A 23,047-nucleotide genomic window follows, 5' to 3' on the forward strand; every position below is an offset into this window, starting at 1 on the left:
ATATAAATCATGTATGTATACATTTGTTCAAGCAAAAAAAAAAAGTAACATGTAATGTATATATTTATTGTGAGATATATAACTTTTTTTTTGTCAAGAGTCGAATGTCCATTAATGACAAAAACAGGTACATCTGTGAAAGATAAAAAAAAAATAGCATATCTATGTAGACCACTACAAAGAAAAATATAATTAATAGTCATAGATACATTTGTAGAAATCATTCTAGTTATTATAGTTTGTTATCAATTTTTTGCGATTAAACTCTTTATGGATCCCAGTGAAAATCAGTAATGTATAACACGATCCACATAGAGACTGCTTCAAAGGGAAGCAGAGCTAAGAGGAGTTTTGGAACGATATCTAACGCAAAAACCCTCCACTGATCATACATCTTGATCAAATCAAATAACCAATTCTTAAACAACCAAATCCCTTAAAATTAAAATCAAATCAGCAAGGTACCTTTGATTGGTTCAAACTAGCAGCAACGTAACTAATCAAAACCAGCTAGACTATCAAATCAAAATACCAAGCTTTCTTGATCAGTTCATACCAACAAATGTAGCCGGGGGAGCCGAAACCTGTTCAAACCAACAACAAAAAAACGCGGCCACAAAAAGTCAGTTGTGCAAGCGGTTGGTACGATCGATTGAGCCAGGAGTCTAATCGGGGGATTCTATCGCAGGGGCGATGACGGTTGTCTGCAGAGTAGAAGATGCCATCTAAGAAGGGGAGTATCAAATAGTCAGGGAGGCGAGGTGGGGGCGACACTGCTATTTCATTGATGCCAGAGGTTCTGGGTGTATGCAGGATTCAAATTATGCTTCTCAGCAGGGTGGAGCCAGCATATTAGCAGGGGGCAATTGCCCCCCTGAACTTTAAATTTTTTAAAATTTTACCTCAAAAATAAGTTTATTGTAACATTTTTGCTCCCCTTGCCCCCCTGAACTTTGAATTTTTAAAATTTTACCCCAAAATTATATTTATTATAATATTTTTGCCCCCCTCGACAGAAATCCTGGCTTCGCCCCTGCTTCTCAGGCTAAGTATTCTGATTTTCTTTTTTGGTCGGGGTGGTGAAAATATTCAAAAATCAATTTAATTGAAATAATTAAACTATGACTTTTCAGCGCACTTATTAGGGAAAAGATAACTACACCGACTGGCTTATGAATTAGACACTTGAGGTCGTATGAGGATTGCGTAGGCTCACTTGCTATCTTTTTTTGGGTGAAAGCTCACATGCTATCATTCCAATCTTGAATTGCCGCTTTCAGAGATGTTATAGGAGTCTCGTTACCTCGCTTGTGTCCGCATAATTCTATAGATCACCTAACTATTGTCTTTTATTTATATTGGAAGTGAAAAAGAAAAAAGAAGTGTTGAAAGACAAAATAGGACAAGAAGACCATCTCGAGCAACCAAGAAATATCGTTTTCCTCCATGACGAGGAACGTCATTGGAAGTGAAGACACAGTAATAGGATTTGAAGTCAGTGAAGAGATCAGTAGTTACTTTAGAGCTCTGGAAAATCGAAACTTCTTCCGCCCGGCGGAGCCCCCCTTGGCCCGTAAGACTATATCCATACGCATACAGTTTATATATATTAGGAAAAAAAAAAAGGATCAATGTGTTTGTCTATAAATGTGTGGATCGGGTTAGAATCTCCGGTGATCGAGCGACAAAGATCGACTCTAGAGTGCGAGCCAGGACTCATAGCGCCCTACCTTTAAATTGGGATTTGTTGAAACTATGGAGCTGATTAATGCAACTTTTAGCTAATCTTATCACATAATTGTATGTCGCTTGAGAAATCAAAATCCTCAAGGCTTGCCTGAGGTTGAGGGTTTTGCTTCATCAGTCACATTCTCGTGGAACCCTCTCGTACGCTCACCCGATATATCTTGTCAGGTTAATTCAAACAAGAATAGGACAATCAATAAATTCTTCTTACATCCTAGCTTGTTCATATTAAGGGTATGATGGGTTATGGAAAACTTACTATTATACTTCGATGACAACGCTCCCCCTGTAGCTCGCCCTAACCATCATCCAAAAGAAGCAGTTATGGATCATCAATCCGGAGCCAACCTCTCGTACATGTGATTGTTAATCAACTAATGGATCATCAATTCCGAGCATACCTCTTATGATTGTTGATCAACTCCTTGGGCTGCAAATTTCACCACAGACTACAAATTAAAGATGTTCTGCAGTCGATAAAGTACAACTGTAGGTGTTGGTATATATTAGTCTCCCCGATGGGCTGAAGAAGCACATAGAGAAAATAAGTAAAATGTGAAAATTTTATTAAGGTAAGCTCATAAATTTAAGAGCATGTTTGGTTTTGGAACTTTACTCCACTTATCTTCAATTTAACGACACAATTATTACCTTTCTATTTTTCTTCAATTTTTTCAATCATTCAATTTAATTTTTAATACTAAATTCTCTCAACTATTTATTACTTTTTCATGCTTTTTTCATAATTCAACAATACAATCATTACAACATCAAATAAATATAATTATTTATAGTTGGAATGGAGTGGAGTTATTCCCAAACAAAGCCTAACATTTTAGTTTACGCGCTACGTTTAAAGGGGAAACGCATGAAAACTCCAAGGGGGTGTTTGGCTTACAAAGCTATCGTACTTTTTTGGAACATTGTCGAACTATCACAAGATATTACGATATTTAATTGTAAAGTAAATCGTTGTAATCACTTTATTAAGTTAAAATTTTGCAATCGCGGTTGGTAAAGACTTTATGGAGCACATATTGTCTTTGTAAAGATAAATCATAAATTATATATTTAACATGTAATTCAAAATCATAAATTACTCAAATTCCCAATAATTCATTTTTTTGAATAATTCATTATATTTAATAAATACAATAATCTCATGTATCGATCAATAACTAAGGTAAAATGATCTCATAAATATTTTTTCCACAATCTTTTTCTTTTCAGTTACATGTGAGGTTTATGGGCCTAATACAACGAATTTGAAATCCTAATAATAATAAAGGGGTACAAACAATTTCACAATAAATATCGAATCACTTGAAACTTCTTGGTTGTTAGGCGAAAATTTCTTTGATCTTCTCCTCCCCCTCAACAATCTTAAATTTTTTTTTAATGAATATCTCTTAACTTTCCATGTAGTATAACAATCAACCAAACCCCAAGACAAGAGATGTAACATTTACAAAAGCACATCAATAATTTGGATTGCTGGTGAAGGGAATATATAGGGATGCAATTCTGGTCAAATGCCTACTCCTCTTTCTTTTAAGTACCCTAATACTCCCTTGGGCTAGCTAGCTTGTGGGAGAACTTTTGCCCTCTCATCTCTAACAATGTAAGAGCCCCCGCGAGGTACCTACAAACTGCAACGTAAAACTATTAAACTCGATCTTTTGAAGTACATTTTTATATCAATGACTATATGTATCGTGGTATCATACTTTCTTTGTATATATAAATAGAATCGAATAATGCGTTGTGAAATGAAGTTAATACTATCAAGGACAATGAAATATTCATAGATCCAATATTGGGATGGATTATTTCCCTCACCATTTGCTTGTATTGATGGATGATTGCATTTATTAGACATAGTCTTATGTAAACATATGATAGTTGCGATTTATCTTATTCCTGCCTTAAAAAAGTGTACGAAATGTTGAGGGAGGAGAGATTCCTAAGAGGAGGAAGAGGGGAGAGAGAGTCTAGCGTAGGCCACATGAGGAGGAAGAATATGGTGGCGTATGTCACGTGTCAATGGATCAATAAACTAAGTTCATGCAGCCCACCACTCTCTCCTTTATTTGGCAATTTTTTTAATGATTTTCTTTTTCATATTCTTATATATTGTCCAAAAAACAGTTACTTAATAAATTTCTCTTTGCCTAATTGCATGAATTATTTAAAGACGAGAGATGTGTTGGGCCGGTTTTTCTCCTATATGGAGAATGATGAGGGCGGGTGATGGAAGTAATCCCACATGGAAAAATTGAGAGGAAATCCATAGGTTTATAAGAGATAATGGTCTAGCAATCCATTGGCTTAAGCTTTTGGGTTGCGGATGGGCCCGAGTCTCAAGTAAGCCCATGGATTTTTCCCAACAGTGGTATCAGAGCCCAAGCTAACGATCCTGGAGAAGTGCACACGCTATGCGTGGAAACCCACACCGCGCCAAGGCCCGAGTGTGGAACTCGTGGCTAGTGAATGGCCTAACAATTGGTATCCGAGTTCGGAAGTAAAAAGCCCGGCTCGAAGTCCTCCATATAGTCCAGAATGGGGGGGAATTGTTGGGCCGTGACCTAACAATTGGTATCCGAGTCCGGAAGTAAAAAGGCCGGCTCGAAGTCCTCCATATAGTCGAGAATGGGGGGAATTGTTGGGCCGGTTTCTCTCCTATATGGAGAATGATGAGGGCGGGTGATGGAAGTAATCCCACATGGAAAAATTGAGAGGAAATCCATAGGTTTATAAGAGATAATGGTCTAGCAACCCATTGGCTTAAGCTTTTGGGTTGCGGATGGGCCCGAGTCTCAAGTAAGCCCATGGATTTTTCCCAACAAGATGGACCCAATTAAAATATGAAATAAAAATTAAGAGCAGAAAAGAAAAGAAAAGAAAGCCGCTAGCGGACTTTGCAAGAAAGGAAACCGCCCTTCTAAATCTTCCCCCTCCCACCCTTCTCCTCTCTCCAATTCAATACTGAATTCCTCTTTCACTTTTTTTTTCTTTTTCTTTTTCTCTATTACTAGGAAGATGGATTGCCTAATAACAAGAAAAAACTAAAAATCTAAAAAGATAGGACAAATTTCACTTTTAAAAATTGAATCAAATTCTTTTAATTTCATGCACGAGTATTCGTTATAGCAGTACTCGCCCGTTCTCCCCTCATATCTTATTTATATTTTTCTCTTAATTATGAGACATGGTACAGTTAATAATTATTTTTGATTAAGAAATACATTACTTGTAATCGAGAGGTTTCGGACTAAGTAGAAGCACCATAAGACTGATGCCATATGAAAATTTCTCAATCGATTGGGTTAGAACAAGTTACCTCCTCAAAAGAAAAAAATTACCTCTGAATAAAACAAATTGAAAATTAACAGCTCACATTAAAAAATTATCAAAAATATCATATTATGTACGTAATTAATAGTCATTTTTAAACCTTCAAGTTAACTCTTATTTCCTCATAATCTAGCATCTTAGTAGTGTTTTATCATACCACATGGTGAGATCAGGTTTTATAATAACCTCGCTCTCTATTTACATCTAAATCCGTCTCATTTAATACAAAAAAACAAAGGTTTAAATTTCACAAAATACAATCATTGTTAGAAATAATTTACGTCCGAATAGGATTAATCTCATACCTTATGATCATACCAAAGAATACCCAGCCAAACAACTTGACCTTATTGGGAAATTAGTTAGCTGATTATACTGCCCCCTGTCTGACCATTTTATGCTTGCAATTGAGCACAAGGGAGTGGATTGTCTTGATCCAGCAATGCTTCCACACTATGAACTCATTGAGCAAATTTTCTTTCTTTTTTTCTTTTCCTTTTCTCTTTTTTGGGCAGAAAATAAAAAAGAAGCCTTCTTTCAGTGATTTTTTTCTCCCCTGAATTAATGAAAATGGGATGTTCTTGTTGGCATTTCTTGGTGTATATATATGGTACTTCCTTCCTCAGCCCAAAACCTCTTCCTCCCTCCCTCTCTCTCTCTCTCTCTCTCTCTCTCTCTCCCCAATTATTTCACTTTTGCTAAGAACACCAACTTCTTCTCCTGATCTTCTTCTCCTGATCTTCTTCTCCAAAACAAAACCCAAAGGCAAAGACATATTCTTTGTTCTTCTTCAGTTCCCAAACCCCACACCCTCACCCACAGCTCCAACAGAACAATAATAATAATAATAATAATAATAATAATAATCTATCTCTTCCATCCCCTCCCTTCCCCCCCTTAAAAGGTGAAATATTTCTTGCTCCCTCCCACAGCTCCCCCTCTCACTCCTGCTTGATGCTGTCTCCTCTGCAACTGACCCACAAATGCTCCTCCATCTCTAAAAAAAGTCCATTTTTTGAGTCTCTGGGTGTGTCTCCTCTTCTGCTTCTTCCTTCTTCTTCTTAGCCTTACATTCCCGCATGGAGTTTGGGGCGGTGGGCTTGGACGGGCTTGTGGGTGGTTCAGATCCTGAGGACAAGCAGAAGCTGTACGGATCCGCGTTCTTCAGGCAGCTCGAGAGGCCTCCCTCCGAGGATGCTGACGAGTGGAGGGTCATCAACAGCAGCAGCAGCGGGAGCAGCAACAGGGGTGGCTCCGCGAAAGTGGCCAAATTTGGTGATGACTACTTCTCTGTCTCTGCTCCCAAGGCGGCGCTGAAGGGCAGCAGTAACAGTCTCTTCTCAGATGCTCAGCAGAGTCAGCACATGCTCTGCTTCTCGTCCTCCGCCTCCTCCGTTTCTCCTCTCTCCAAATCAGAGTCGCAGCCCCCTGCATTGCCCTGTTTCAGCTACACGCCTTCCGTGTACAGCAACTACGCAGGTACCAATGCCTGTTGGCCAGATGAAAGTGAGAGCTTTTCTTGAAAAATAATGGTCGATGCAGATGCTGTCAACGGGGGGTCTTGGTTTCGTGAAATGGAGAAAAGAGGAGATGTTCTTTTAGTGGGAAGCAAAAAACATGTTTTTCCTGTTGCTAATGGTTGATAATGTCTTTGGTCTCTTTCTTTTTTTATTGGGTGAGGAGACTTTTCGTAAAAATCCACGATGGTCGTCTTCTCCTTCCCTTTCCTCCCTCTGTCTTGTCAAGTGAGGGAAAGAAGTTGCAAAATGTTTCCTCCCCACAGCTTCAAAATTCGTCCTCTGTGAAAATGGGGGGTCGTGATTTTTGTGGATAGGCTCCAGGGGGAGCCCCATGAAAGCCGGGAACTGGTTGGGCACAAAAGAAGATAAAAAAAAAAGGAATAGGGAGGTGAAATTAAGATTTGTTAGACAAGATTTGGCCCATTTCCTTTAAACAACATCAACCCATCACCTCAAAATTCCCTTTTTCTTCCGCTACTCGCCCGAGCATAGCTTCCATCACTGCTGTAACTCCATAAATGCAACCAACCCCCATAGAACGTTAAGTAACAGCACCAGAGAGGGGAGAGAGAGAGAGAGAGAGAGACAAAGATCCTCTGTTGTCGGTTCACTGTAAAAAAAAAAAAAAGGTCTTGAAAGTTTGAGCTTTTCTTGCTTTGTTCCGTTGTTGTGGAGGAGGAAGGAACTGATTATTTATCTGATCGCAGGGCTGGCTTCTGGGGGACTGAATGGTGGGAATATGCATGGCATGGCGCTGGGAGGGGGGAGAGGCCCATTCACTCCATCCCAGTGGATGGAGCTGGAGCATCAGGCCATGATCTACAAGTACATCAATGCTAATGTGCCTGTCCCTTCCAATCTGCTCATCCCCATCCGGAAAGCTTTCGAGTCCGCCGGGTTCTCCTGCTACGCCTCCGGACTTCTGCGACCCAATTCGCGTATGTTCCTCACCTTCATCCTGCAAAAATGTTTCTTTCAATTTTTTTTTGGGAGAATTTTCTATGGGCGTTTTGGGTGGGAACCAAAGCTTTGCTCACTTTTCTTTGAGTACTAAAAAGTGCGTATGGCACAATTGTGCTGCAGTGGGATGGGGAGGTTTCCAGCTCGGGTTCTCGAACAGCACGGATCCGGAGCCCGGAAGGTGCAGGAGGACGGATGGGAAGAAATGGCGGTGCTCGAGGGATGCAGTTGCTGATCAGAAATACTGCGAGCGCCACATGAACCGGGGCCGCCATCGTTCAAGAAAGCCTGTGGAAGGCCTACATTCAGGGCATCCTGTTTCTGGTGGACCCGCTGCCACCACCGCCACTGTTTGTGCCACCACTGCAACACCCTCCGCTGCCAGTGCTAATAAACAGGGTTTGCCGGTCGGCTCAGTGGTGCCAGGCAGTGGTGCTTCACATAATAGCTACACCAACTTTCAGTCAGGAGTTCTAAGTCTTTCTGCAGACTCCTCTCTAAACAGGTACTTTAGAACATGATGAACATCGAAGTATGTTAATGCATTTTTCTTCATCGATATTAATGCTTGATTGTATCCGTGCCCCGAATGTAGTAGCAGTTCTGGGCATAGAACATGAGACAGACAATTTTGCATTGAGAATTACATCTTTTAGGTCGCCTGGATTAGGATTTAGCTAATGTATGTTTCTGGTTCGATTGCTAGAGGATGTACGTCATCTTGAGAACTCTATGAATAGGTCCAAAGCCTTTTAAGAATTCCAAGTTCTATGGTTGTATAGTGAACAAATCGAACTTACCGTGGAATAATATGCTGTTCTTCTATTCGTTGTTTTCCGTTTCCATTTTTTCCTTGGCTGAAACTAATGGGCAGTTAGTTTTCTATCGCGGGAACAGGTTCTTTATGAACAAAGAGAATGTGAGCGAGAAGATTCAAAACCCATCGTCGGGCTTCTCCATGATATCGCCCAGCACAAATGTTAAGTCTAAAGCGACTCCGTTTCTGATTGACTCTTCTTCAGAAAGGACATCATCCCTCTTGAACAGCTGCCAAAATTTGGGCACTCTGAAAGACCTAACAGACAGGGAAACCGAATCGGACCATTCGATCCGCCATTTCATCAATGACTGGCCCGTGATGAGTGTCCAATCATCAGATGCGACCCACCTATCAATCTCGATCCCGATGGCTTCCAACGATAATAGGGTCACCTTGTCGCCACTGAGGTCGGCCCATGATCTGGACCAGGTTCAGATGAACTTGGGGGTTGGAGGCGGAACCGGCTATGGTGAACAGGTTCACAAGCAGACGGTGAACTGGATACCCATATCCTGGGAGACATCGATGGGGGGCCCGCTTGGTGAAGTCCTCCACAATGCTAATAACAGCAACAGTTCAACGGATTGTAAAAACTCATCGGTTCTCAACCTCATGACTGAGGGCTGGGAGAGCAGTTCAAGCTCACCACTCGGATCATCACCCACTGGAGTTCTTCAAAAGACTGCTTTCGGTTCAGTTTCCAACAGCAGTGCCGGTAGCAGTCCCCGAGTTGAAGAGAACCGATCAAAGCCGCTCGAAGGGTCTGCAATGTGCAGTGAAGTTTGACTTGATTGGACACTGAGGGGATTTTTCATTGTTTCTTTTAGGAATCGTCTTGGCTGACATGGTTATGTTTTATTTGAATCTAGTTTATTTCATGAGACATCGTAAATTTGTTCATTTTATATGCGAAGTGTGGGCTAATCCATGACCTTAAGGTTAACTAAGCATCATCAGTAACATTCACTCCGATCCGGCCTTGCAATTGTTTTATCATCTTCATGCACCCAGAGGAGAGCTTCCAACTTTCGAAAGACATCTAGTACCCCGTTCCTTCCACGTTTCTCCCAACGGAAGAGATTTGTTTCTCTTGACATAGAAGATTTCGTTTCCTTGAGCGATGGGAACTGGAAATCCATTGGGGATTGTAGTCTTCTTGGTGGGCAATATTTGTTGGTTGTTGGGGGGCTGATAATAAGAACAGTCACAAGGTTCATGCAACAGTAGAAATGTCAGACTACATAATGCGGGACCGGCTGATGAAGACAGTCGTGTTTAATTCAGTCAATGAATTCGATTCGACCGATGGGCCCTCGGGATTGAGCTGTATGTAACTCTTAAACCAGTCGAACTTAGCTCATGCCTCCTCCTCATCAATGGAACTATTAGCCTGTTAAGAGCAGACCCCACGTAACCTACCACTCATGCTCATGCTCAGACGTCAAGTGTGTTCAATTGATTAATAAGTCAGAAAAAGCTACCCCTAAAACCAAATCAATCCTCTCTTAATGAAACACTCCCTTATCGTGCCAATACCGGACTAACATGTTCAGTAGGTTTGCAAGACGTTTACTGCAGGTAGTCGGATGAAACCTGAATACCCTGATGATTTTGGTAATTTATGAGTTGTTATTTTGGGACTTTCTCTCATCGTTATTTCTCTGGGTTGTCTGAAAGGGAAATCTGAGTGAATAGGATGAGATGGGCTGTGGAGGAGAATGATGCCTCGTGAGTCAATTATTGGGCTCCTTTTTGTGACAGTTTCGTTTCTGTTACATAAGCAAAAGAAGGGTAAAAATGAAGCAGAGTAGAAACTTCTGACAGTATTATTATTTTTTCAATTTAAAGTTGCTCTTCTGCAAGGAATCATGGCCAGGGCTGGGATCATGCTCTTCGTCTGAGTTTGGTGAGTGGGGATAATTGCCATTATGATCCAGGAGAAGGGCAGGAATTTGCAGTTCAAATTTCGGGAGGACACTGTTCGGCTTTAGCTTTCGAGCATTTATGGATTTAAATCCACGGTCCATCGTTTGATGAAGCTATTATAATGAACCGAATTGGCTTGATGAACAGTACCAATGAGTACTCCGAAAAATGATTGTTGCCTGAGAACAAAATCTTCACCTTTAAAGAGAAACAGTGGAATTCAACGGTATGCATGTGCAGTGATATGCTCTTTCACCGTCACCCTCATCACTCATCACGTTGAGAAATGCAGAGAAAATGATTCTTGCCTCGACCAACGAGGCCCAGTTTCTCGTCACTAATACACAGGGCCAATTCTAGGTGCTACGTCATTAGTGATCCAATATAAGTTCATTGGGCATGGGCAATGCTTTGAGAAATTTCCTTTGACTATTTTCAAACCCGAGCCCGATTCGGAGGAACTGCTGCCTCTAGGATGAACACAGTATTATAGTGTCCCATCTTTAGGTTGATAAGGATAGAGTAGTTTCGGTAACTCGGCATAGATAGTATATAGATGTTGTCATATATATTGAACCTTGGGGTTGATATAGATATCCTCCTCGTCCATTAGTGCTCCTAGGAATGCAAAGCAGAGGGTCTCCATAAAACTCAATAACCATTTGGATTAATCAATAATCACAACGGGAAATCGTTTCCTGGAAAGCTGTTCTGAAAATGGACAATTTGCCCATAGGAATATCAGTTATTCTCTTCAAATCCCATTGTCTTCTCTTAGGTTTGCAATGGCAGTCATTCCCAGGATCAGCTTATTACTAGGCCGGAAATATCCGTCCTTAGTACGACTCTGCACAGCAACAATTTAGTAATTGCACAAATAAACCTAAAAAGAGTGACAGAATGAACGAGCAGTGAAGTGTACAAAAAAAACCATTAAATCTACCAAACAGTTCACCAGCATAACTTCTGGGCACAATTAACAAATTCTGTCCGAGGAAAATATGATTTATCAATGTGGAGGCGTGCGTAACCCAAACATAAAGATTGCAATCCGTGACATTTGGGCTTTAAACACCACCTGGATCAATGTATGGAGTCGAACCACCACAGAAGCAGTTACCAGAAACTGCCATGTGAAGAACAGAGTTCGACTCCTCAACATAACAAAACGGGAACATTCCACTTTCGTCTAGAATGCTTACTTTGTATCAAACAGAGCCATCAGTATAATGCCATTATGAACAGGGCAATTCAATTGAATCAAGTCTAGGATCACACTTTATCAGTCATGACAGAAACTTCAATATCAGCGTTCTTCTTATTTACTAAAATGGCTTAAGAAGGACGCATAAGAATCAACTGAATTAGAAAATTTTTAATCTTATCATCACATTCCAAGAGAACACTATATTTATGATTGTCATCTCAAGACCACTTCATACAATGGCCATTCCAGCAACACTCAAGATCCAACATTCAACATTCAGCTCCAAAAGGTGAGATTTGGCTCAAGAGTCATGACCCAACAAGAATCTCTCTTCATCACTTAATCCATGAATGTCATCTCATAACGAACCCACACAATGATCATTCCAGCAGCAGTCAAGATCCAGCATTCAACATTCATCAGCTCAAAAAGGTGAGAGATTTGGCTTAAGAGGGCTGACCCAACAAGAAAGCTTTCCACTTGGGTACTCCAAGAAACTCATCGTCTTCAATCAAACGAAATTCGCAAATAATACAGAACTATTAAAATGAAACAATCTGGAAGGAGAGGTTGAGGTGCTCATATTCTATGGGTGTAAAATGAGTCTGTCATGCCATTGGCAATAGCGAGTCAGAACGAGGAATTATCTTTATAATCATCGCACCTCAACTCCCCACTCAATAATCATATCAAAGCTCAAACTTTTCGGAAGAACTCAAATCAAAATTGCGAAACGGAACGAAAAATCAATCAATCAATGACCCAACTGCAAAGCAGAGCTTGATTGAAAGGACCGAAATCCCATAAGAAGACGGAGCTCAAGAGCTGTCGTTATGGTTGATTCAGAAGCGGCATGGCACCGCTTGCTGCCATGAGAGGCTCCTGCTGCGTATATATATATATATAAGAAGAAGAAGAGCGGGAGGCGTTCGTGATGTTCGCAGGTCAAAACCCTAGCTAGCTTCAAATTCTCTGAGGTTTGACCCGTTCGGCGGCAACAGAAGTTCGGTTTTAGTGGGCCGGGCTGGACTGGCAATTGGATTGGGCCTATGATTGAGCTCTCAGGCTTTCTTTGACCAAACAAGTACCACACCGCACGGCCCACTGGCGGGCAAAACAGCGCAGAGTCGAAGATTGGTTAAGAGATTTTGAATGAAGTGGATCGGAGGTATTATTTTGTTAATTATGAAGATAGTTTGATCGTTCTTCGGTGAAACATTGCCCATATTTTGATAGTTTCGAAAGTAAATATACCATAAAATTAAATTATCAATTTGCGTGGATTTTGTCTAGCTTATGGAATGCTCTGAGATCTAATAAACAATATAATTTCTAAATAGGAACTACATCCATTTAACTTATAAACATATATATGTCCATGTACTTCGAGCCGATACACATGTACACGACAAGTATTATAATTTAACCTATGCGATTACTTCAAATGTTAGAGAGGATTTTTCTAACTTATGTCTAAGGTTATAGGATAAAATCTAAAGTACTTATGGTGAATATGTGTGTTAACTTGAAAATGAAATAAATGCTGGTGATTAATTGGTAAATTTTGATGAATGTAGTAGTGAGAAATTAGAAAAAATTTACTTTATAAAACTTATTTATTAGATTTGGCGACCTCTATATTAGAAAAAAGAGTTATTATTTGTTTAGATTTTTTTATCCTGATTTTAGTTTGCTAGTTGGCCTATAAATAGATGAGTAGTGTCTATATAGGAACTTGGGTTGGCCATGGCGATAATAAGATCATTTATTCCATAATTAGGCCTATGGCCAATCTCGTGTTATCACACTCTATTTATATACATCTTTCTAGACTATATAGAGCTTCTCCAAGTTGCACCAATGGGGAAATAAAAAAAAAAATTCATTATCAAAGAAAGCATAACGTAGAGGTGCACACTTTCGTCTAGTAAACAAAATATTTCAGATTTCATATTTGGTGGGACTATTAATGTTTATTTATTAATTATTAAGATTCTATCTCATGATACTATGCCCATGAACCTCCTTTATACCGAAAAAAAAAGTTTGCTCATAAAAAGTCCTCCCGATTGACCATCCCTAGCTTGCACCTAGTATGAGAATTCGTTCATAGTGTGTGTTGAGTTAAAATCCTAATAAAAATTTATCAGGTGATCAGTCCAACATCTCCCATCCGTTTCGTAAATCCATTTATGTCACGTACAACAACACACAAATTTGAATTAAAATTTTCTATGTATATCATAATATCCAGAAGTTCAATAGGACATGATTAATACAGTTCGAGTCAGGTCGATCCATTGATTAAAGGATAAATTCGCATGAAACTGCCATTAAAAGACGTATTAGCGGATTCATAGATCACTTTGAAATGACATATACATCCCACATTTTGAATCAAGTAAAGACTCTAGGTTTCTAGTAAGCCACTGCTACATCCATTTCATTAGATATTGATGATATGATAAAAAATAGAATCCTGGGTTGCGAACAGTGATTCGATTGATGACAAAGAAAGATAATTATTGGTTCAGTTTTCCACCTTAAGGACAGAAAAAAGGATTGATCAAATTCTATTGAGTTTGACTCATAGTGATCATTTATGAAAGAATGACTCTGCTTATCAAATGATTGAACAACCTGGAGTGATCCGCCTCTATACATTTCTGGTTCACCCCAACATTCCCCACTTGTTCGACTGCTGTTGAGCAGACAGTTGTCGCTACTAGACAACGAAATGGATTATTACTAATATCAAAAGGCAACTTTTTTATAGTCGAAATAAAGCGAATTGTATTTTTATTTGTTGTCAGCACCCAATTTTGGTCCACCGGCTTCAGAGGGGCAAAATTGTCGTTTTTTGCCGCCCGTGAAGGAAGTATTTCCGATTAATTACCCTAGTAGCCACGACTTTTCGGAGATAACACATTTTCCTAATCTAGCACCAAATTTGTGATTTTTCAGAATAATAATACCATTTGGGATATTTTCGAATTTCGCGTACATCGACGTCAATTTTCGAAATTCGGGACAAAATTCGAGATTGAAAATAATTTTATTGCATAATATCGATCATCAAATTTTTCGGAGCGTAATGGCGGTCTCGAATTATTGTTCCGACGTCCGATCAAGAAGACGAGATTTTAAATTTTGTACGCGCGTCGATTTTGAAATTCGAAAAAAAAAAAAAAAAAAAAGCAACGGTCAGAAGTCAGTGACTTCTGACCGCTGCTCCCCTCCCATCATTTCCTTTCCTGTTCTTCTTCTTCCTCTTTTCTCCATTTTTTTTTCTTTTTCCTCTTCTTCTCCTTCCCTACCAGGACGGAACCGAGCCGATGGAACCCGAGCCTGCCGACTCCTCTGCACACGCCAACTCTTCTGCGCACGCGACTTCTCGAACACGCCAACGATTTTTGACACGCGATCTCTCTCTCTCTCTCTCTCTCGCTCTCTCAGTTTTTCGGGACAAGAAAACCGAAGCTCACGGTCGAAAAAAAGGGGAGGAAACCGGCAGCTGAAAAATAAAAAAAAACTCTCTCGAGCTCACGGATTCTCGCCCTCAGCTCGTTCGGACCGAAACCCTCAGCTCGACCCGCGCCTCACCCCCAGCTCACGGGCGACCTTCGGATCCCTCATCGACTTCGCCCTCGCCTCTCGCGCCATACCTCAGCTCGCTCTCCCGACGCTCAACCACCCGAACTACCCCTCTTCTTCCTCTGTGTTCAGTGTGTAGCTAATCGGGTCGTTACATTTTTTTCGGGTTGAACAGATCGCCCAGCCCCGCAGCACAGACCGGGTCCAGCAGCGCCGATCCACTCCAGCTGCGGACGGCCCAGCCCAGCTCGCGTCGGCCCAGCCCAGCTCGCGTCGGCCCAGCCCAGCTCGCGTCAGTCCAGTCCAGCTCGCGTCCGCCCACTCGGCCCGGTCCACTCCCACTGAAGCTCGGCCCAGTCAGCCCGGCCCAACTCGTCCAACATTTTAAATTTTTTTACTTTTTTTCTTTTCCTTTTCTGATTTACAGAATCACCCCTCAACTTCCCGAACTAGGTAAATCCTTTACTTAGTGGCATGTTTAGGGCTCATTTTCTGAATATCTATGTTTGCTTGGATGAATATGATGCGAAATGAATATTATTGGGCTGTGCGAGTGATCGGATTTGTTGCGAACTCGATTTTACGAACTTTTCATTTTGTCTCATTTCAGTCCAGAGGACGCATTTTTATTTTTCTAGATCTGTCCCAAATTTTAAAATTCCTTTCAGCCAAGTCCCAGTCATTTGTACCATTTCCCATTCAGTCCTGGAATTTTTCGAATTTTTCAAGCACCCCAAGGAACTTTTCAAGTTGTTTCAATTTAGTCCCGGGGTCATTTTCGCCTTTTTCAGATCAGCCCTGAATTTTGAATTATTTCGGTTCAAGTCCCGGTCATTTTAATATCTTCGAATCAGTCCCTGAATTTTTCGTAATTTTCACATTAGTCCCTGAACGTTTCGAATTTTCACATAAGTCCCTGAGCTTTTCGGAATTTGCAAATCAGTCCCTTAACTTTTCGGAATTTTCAAATCAGTCCTGAACATTTTCCAAAGACATCCGGCCCTTTCCTAATTGGATCACCGACCGACAGCGCGTGCGCCATGTTTAAATATTTTATTCTTGTAATATATGTATACGGCATGATAACGTGTGTGCTTTGCATGATTTTCCGCTTTCCATGAATCGGTGCCGTTTTATCGATTTCGTTGATATCGTGTTTGCGTGTATGTTTGTATGTGTTTATCATGATCATGGCGGCACCGGTTATATAAATTTGTATGTTCGCCGTGCTTGATGTGGTGATATGCTCTTGATCTGTGCTTAAAATGCTTTATCGTTTAAATCGAAACCTCTCATGAATCGGGTTAATCATGCAAACTCGACTTAAAATTAATTTTTAAATCCTAAGGCGATCGGGAATTAGGATTCGCATCGGACGGTCCATCAATGATCGGCTCGACGGTCCGAAACCCGAATATTTAGAGCATTTGGCAAAACATTAATTAATTTAATCAATAATTTCACTAACGGGGTAATTGGACGTTCACACGATTAATTAATTCACTTGGCCCTAATAATTTTGTACGAATTGGTAATAAACCTGTAACACGCGTTGATAGGTTGCAAACATGCGTTGGTGCCCTTCTCAAAACTTGCAAATTTTATAAAACTCGAGACACGTAGTTCGATGTGACATGGATGTCTAGGAAGGACTTGCGCGTCTTGACTCGAGGCCTCACCTGATTTCAGGAAACTCAGGTCTGGACGTGGAAGTTCTTCTTAGATCACTTCCGGATAGATTAACCGATCTTTTGGCTCTTTTAGGGTTCTTGACAACCCTGGAAGGTCCAGGGGATCGGTTAGCGCCGGTCACAGGCCGAGGTGGCCCGCACCGCGTAATCTCTCTTTCCCGAAAACAATTTTTATCTCGAGGGCAAAATCGTCTATTTGCAACCTAGCGACACCCCCCTAGGGTTAGAATAAGAGAAAAATGCGGTATCAGGGTAGGGATGGGCTACCTATCTAGGCGCAGGTTCATCTGCATAGCCCGCCCTATCCGACCGATGAGTTTTTGTTATTCTAGCATAGTCTCGGGTAGTTAGTTCGGGTGGATTAGCTCAAAATACAAATACCGAATTAATTGTATACTCGGCTAAGACAAAATGGGCAATAGTGGGATAGGCACTAGGTTTTATGATGTACAGGCGGAATCAGTGTTTGGTAATAACCTGTAACAACCGTAGTGTCACAACATAGAACAACCCTAAAAATAACCCACAAACACAAGGCTTGACAACAGACGTCACGTACGTCAGGTCCTCATAAAATAATGCCAAATGCGAAATACCTTCCCGAGGCGTTCCTTGATCGATTCACACCTTGTACCTACTTTGTTTGTTTTAGGGTAGGATTTGTATGCCAAGATACCCCGGTTAATAATTGGTTAATTCACGTAAATTCGGCAATAACAAGATCCCATTGTTTATTTATGTCCGCTTGTTAACATTCTTGCACTTGTTTGTTATGCGGATCGAGCCCGATCCTTTAGGATGCGACCCATAGGGGATCCAACGCCCCACCGTAGATCACGGGGTCTACCCCCCTAACACTGAGCGCATCTTAATTTCAATTCCGGTCTTTTCAAACCACACGGTGAGCACGAGTGGAATAATAACCGAACGCGATTCGACCGGGATTCAGTTGCTGTAATTTGTATTTTATTTATTTGAGAGGACAATGTAAGGATTTATGTTGTACATTTATTCATGTAAGAATCCCGGTCGGAGAGTGGACGGTCGGAGTGTTCCTTCGAATTTACGGTGTCAAAACGCGTAAGATGAGCGGAACCTAATTAAGCGGTAATTAAATTAAAATGGCAAGCCTAGACAAGCTAGAGTACCGATAGGGCATGCGAGATATAGGCTCGCATGTAACAGAACCCCCGAATTCGGAACCTCAGGTTTCGCAGACCATATGCCTTAATATTAGGTGTACCCCGTACCCCTAGACCCGGGTAACTTGCCGGCCCTCGACTTTCGAGTCGTAAAATGGCAAGTGGCGACTCCTTCTCACGTGCGTCCGTCGCGCGTCCCCGGGAAGGTGGATACTCCCAAGCCGCGTTGCATAGGCGCGCGCACGCGCGCCCCGACGAGATGAAATTCGGGTGCGCACATTTGTTTTATTAATTTTTAAGTGTATATTTTCTCCATTCACAATACTCAAATTCGATACCTTGTTTAAAGGAAACGAGCGCTGAATCACTTGAATCAACTCATATTGGTAAAATTAAATTAAATTAATAAAGGGAGAATGTAAGCCCAATACAATGGAGATAGAATGAGAGAAGTAGAGAGACGATAATTCTTAGATGAGAATCGAATTATACAACTATTTAATTTCATGTGAGAATATGTGCCACTCTTTCTGCATAACAACCCAAATGATCACGTAATCTCATGAATATAAGGTAAGCTCTGCCGGCTACTTTAATAATTGATTAATGTTTAACAACCTTAACTAATTAATTAAATAGCTAAACCGGATGCTTGGCCCGAAAATTGCAAAGAAACAAAAAAGCTGCTGGGTTTGCTTCATCGACCATAGAATCTGCAGTTTTTCTAGAGGGATACAGACATGCTGATAATTTTTGACACGACATGAATACGATACGTAATTAAACGAGTTTGGATTTTGCTAAACATATTTTTTGTTTAAACGGGTCAAACCCGCGTAACCCTCATAAATAATAGTGTTTTAAGGGGTTTAACCTTTATAAATTATAAACACGTATAGACCCATTTAAAAATACCAGCATGATTTGCATCTTCCAAATGATGATGACACAGTCAGCTCCTATTTTTGCAAAATTTAATGCGAGTATATTTCCTCCAGAAATAGAATCAAATGACAAGAGAATCTACTCTCATCCTTGAGATCCCGAGTTAATCTATTGTTGAGGGTACCTTAGGAAGCAATTTCCGTCGATGATTTAGGTCGCCGTAGATCAATGTTCCGACCGAACTGCACCAGTAATGGATGAGGTTAGCTTAAACTTAGGATCGTTGAACTGTTGCGAGAATCTGTGCAAGTGTACTTGATCATAGGGTATATATGTTCTCGAAATGGATATAGAGCGTGTTGCAGGTGGTCTACACTGTTCGTTGTTCAAATACGACCATCATCAACATAAGTTAAGATTGTTTTAGTTATGAAAGAGAGTGTAACGTAGTAAAGCACGACTTTGTCTAATAATTAAGAAATTCCAGATTCGATACTAATGTGGATCTATCCGTATTCCTTTGTTAGATATTTAGGATTTTCATTTCATTGTACTAGGCTCATCGGCCTTCCTTGTAATCGAAAAAAGAGAGAGTATTGTTTTAGTTTTAGTTTTTTTTGTATGGGTAGGGATTGTTTTAGTTATTTAAGAACAATATCGGCATATATACAAACTCTGACGAATTAAAGCAGCTCGACCAAGCCAGCGGTGGATCTAGAACCAAACTACGTTTTATTTTGTCTAATAAGATATCATACAGTCAATTTTAATTTGATAGTATAATTACAATAAGAAATTTCGTTTTCTCTATTAGAAAAAGTGAATGTTTCGTCGAAACTCCTAATTCTCTGAAAAAATTTTGTCAAAAAATCCCTAAGAAATTTCTGAAGTTTTTGTCGAGCCAAAATTAAATTTTTACTTATTCTGGGTGAATAAAATTAAAATTTTAATATAAAGAAAAATTCTGCGCATTTATATTGAAGGGAGGGTGGTTTTAAACCTATGACCTCTCACTGCAATTCCGCTTAAACTTCTTGGTTTATCAAAACTTGTAATTTCTATTATTTACTATACTATTTTACAATTTATATTTTGCTTTATTTTTAATTCTTTATTAAAAATTTCCAATGGATTCCATCGGAAAGAAATTTTTTGTAAGTTCAAAGAAAAAAAAAGTTGGTAACTTTGGGGCCTATTTCCATAATTTGTTGTTGAGAATTTATTGGAAATAAGAATTTAAATAAATTTTAGGGGCCGTTTGGATTCAGAGTTAAAGTTACTTTGATTTTGATTTTAATTTTGATTGTGGAAAAGGACAAATGAGATGTGATTATAAATTTGACTTGAGAAACGTGTGTTTTTGTTGTGTAGTGTGTTGAGTTAAAGTTAAAGTTAAAATTTTTGAATTGGGAAATGTGTATTTTTATTGTGTAGTGTGTTGAGTTAAAGTTAAAGTTGAAGTTAAAATCAATTAACTTTGAATCCAAACAGGGCATTAATCATTGAAATCTGAATACATTGAAATATCTTAGAACTAGGGAGGGTGACCATGCTTCGGCGCGAGTACAAAAGTTTTCTCAAATAATTTATTAGATAAATGTAACTTTAAGAAATTATTATTTCTTATATCCGCTTATTTATATAGGATTATAATATCTTAAAACAATAGATTTGAAATGCTTATTGGTCTTTTTGTACGGATAAAATAAAAAATATTACTTGTAATTCAAAAAGTATATTTATAATATCTCTTTATGCTTTGTTTAAAATTTTCTTTAATAGTTATAAAGCTATATTCTATTTTATTAGGCCATCTTCTCATTCAATATTTGTTACCCTATTGAAATATATGAAAAGAATTCATATGATATTTTTAATAAGAAGGAAACCATAATGACATATCATGACTTATTGTATAACCGGGGTGCGCATTGCAAAGCATATGGTACTCAAAATTAATTACGAACATCTATTACTATAACAAAAGTATTAAATGAATTACCAAAAAAGCTTCATTATATTTAAAAACATGTAATCAATTTAATTTATTTCTAAAGAAATATGAAAGTCCCTCTCTTAAAACCCACATTAGCCTAGAACACAAAAAAAAAAAAAACTTGAAGTTACCCCTTATTCCGCCACTTTTCTTTCCATAAATGTATAATTTAATTTTTACTTATTCTAGTGATGTATTATATAGTATTATCATTTTATTTATGACGTTAAAAAATCGTTATTTTTTGTAAAAAAATATTACTATGATATATTCTTCTTTATTAATTTTTTATATTACCACGCATGACACTTATAACCTCGCTTGTGAGTCCTATAATTGGAGAAAACTTACAATCATGAGATTATTTCTTAGTGGGTCGACCTTGTTTGAAAGATTGATCAGGCCAAGTGGACTTTCGGATATTAAGTGGTACAAATAAAAGAGATTATTTAAATTGGTGGCTATTTGTTGAATCGAAAAATTGATGATGAATTGAAATAAACTTTCCATCAATAGTTGTTAGTTTTAAGTGAGTCGGCGCCTGTTATTCTTAGGTAAATAATCGGATGTAAGTTTTCTGAATTGAGAAAATTCATGATAGGGATAGGTTTATCCCCTTCGTAGGTCGACCTCGTTCAAATCTAAATTAATCGGACCTAGTAAATTTCACAATATAAAGTGGTATATACTGAAAAAAATAGATATTTATACAATTAAATTTAACAAAATTAAAAATTAAAAATATTAAAAAAGAAGTGGGCTGCGGGTGAAAAAAACCTACCCACTCTCTCCTATAGTTCTCAAAGGGACCTATTTTCATTAGTAGGTGAATCTCGTTCGAATTTAGATTAATTGAACTTAGTAAATTTTGAAATACAAAATGGTACACACTAAAAAAAAGAAGAAAATTTATATAATTAAATTTAGTAAATATTAAAAATATTTTAAAAAAGAATGGATTGCGAGTGGGAAAAACCAACCCACTCTCCCCCATAGGTCCCTGCTTTTCCACTCTCCCCCATAGGTCCCAAAGGGACTTGTTTTCATTATCTTTTATAGAGATTTTCACAAACTTGTGGACTTCTTTTTTTTAGTTGACCCAATTTTTTACTTTCTTCCCATATGAGATAGAGTCTAATGTGAGATCAATTTACATTTTGAACCATACTATGAAGTTCTTTTTTGGTGGATATCCTGTTTTTCGGTGGAATAATTCTATGAAGTTTTTTAGCACTGACGAACTAAAATAAAAAAATAAATTTACAAATATAGGTATTCCATCGTCAAATTTTTTCAAATAGTGGGTCAATTGACCCCATGCTAAATATCTGTTGGATCAGTCCCTTAACTTCGTAAAGGGAAATTGATCAAATGGAAAAAAGAAAAAGAAAAAAGGAAGCCATAGAAAGATCTATTGACAATAATTTAATCAGGAAGTTTTTGATTTTAACTGAAAGCTTGTTTCACTGCACGAAATCTATTTTAAATAACATTTGGTTAATTTTATGATGCGTTTGATTTTAGAGTTAAAGTAAGTTTGATTTTGATTTTGATTTTGATTGTGGAAAATGACAAATGAGATGAGATTATAAATTTGACTTGGAAAACGTGTATTTTTATTGTGTAGTGTGTTGAGTTAAAATTATAATTATAATTCTAAAATTAAACTTACAAATCAAACGGGGCCTAGTAATTAATTAGAGTCCAACACTTCTCATTCCGACTTTCAGCAACAGGACAGCACAGCTTCATCATATATATTATTTGATTTGATTAATGAAAAAGAAAACCGTGTTGAATAATGCGCCAAGCCTTCCCCAAGAAGGACTTGTTCAATACAATCTGTACGTCCATATTAATTAAATCGGCTTCTTGTTTTTTTCCCCTCTGAATTTCCAATAAAAAATCGACTTTGACAGAAAGTGTTTAGTCCATTCAAAACCTTTATTAGAGCTATCGCATACGTGTTCACCTGATAATAAAGAGATTTTAAGTTTCGATACTCGTAATCAGATTATATATTTGTTCCATTATTAGATTATATTTCATTGTACAATTTGTACTAAGTTCAAGAGTTTCCCTTGTAACCAAATGAATATATATGTATATATCCAACGGTTAAGGTAATTGGCATGGACGAGAAGAGGGCATGGGGAGAGGTCATTGGTTAAGGTGATTTACCATCCCCTCGCTAAACGCAACTATT

General features: G+C 38.8%; 1 protein-coding gene, 1 long non-coding RNA gene and 1 other non-coding gene across 3 annotated transcripts; 1 reads left to right on the forward strand and 2 right to left on the reverse strand.

Moving 5' to 3' along the window:
- The first annotated feature begins 5,730 nt into the window (after positions 1 to 5,730).
- Positions 5,731 to 9,372, forward strand: LOC116215112 (growth-regulating factor 7-like). The gene is made up of 4 exons (XM_031550691.1): positions 5,731 to 6,579; positions 7,328 to 7,558; positions 7,704 to 8,085; positions 8,478 to 9,372. The coding sequence occupies exons 1-4, from the start codon at positions 6,180 to 6,182 to the stop codon at positions 9,184 to 9,186; spliced, it is 1,722 nt and encodes a 573-aa protein (XP_031406551.1). The 5' UTR covers positions 5,731 to 6,179; the 3' UTR covers positions 9,187 to 9,372.
- A 1,593-nt stretch (positions 9,373 to 10,965) lies between these two features.
- On the reverse strand, positions 10,966 to 12,469 carry LOC116212769. The gene is made up of 2 exons (XR_004157925.1): positions 11,994 to 12,469; positions 10,966 to 11,173 (listed from the first exon to the last, which is right to left on the reverse strand). It is a non-coding gene; the product is annotated as an uncharacterized LOC116212769 (long non-coding RNA).
- On the reverse strand, positions 12,107 to 12,201 carry LOC116215770. Its single transcript, XR_004158569.1, has one exon. It is a non-coding gene; the product is annotated as a small nucleolar RNA snoR8a (small nucleolar RNA).
- Positions 12,470 to 23,047: the final 10,578 nt, after the last annotated feature.

The sequence above is a fragment of the Punica granatum genome, chromosome 7 (assembly GCF_007655135.1).
Source record: "Punica granatum isolate Tunisia-2019 chromosome 7, ASM765513v2, whole genome shotgun sequence".
NCBI lineage: Eukaryota > Viridiplantae > Streptophyta > Magnoliopsida > Myrtales > Lythraceae > Punica > Punica granatum.

Bases quoted from the DNA above. Each gene is read 5' to 3' on its own strand.
- LOC116215112 (XM_031550691.1), top strand. From the start codon at position 6,180: ATGGAGTTTGGGGCGGTGGGCTTGGACGGGCTTGTGGGTGGTTCAGAT. The intron at 7,559-7,703 runs GTATGTTCCTCA...ATTGTGCTGCAG, and splicing joins ACTTCTGCGACCCAATTCGC to TGGGATGGGGAGGTTTCCAG. The intron at 8,086-8,477 runs GTACTTTAGAAC...TCGCGGGAACAG, and splicing joins GCAGACTCCTCTCTAAACAG to GTTCTTTATGAACAAAGAGA.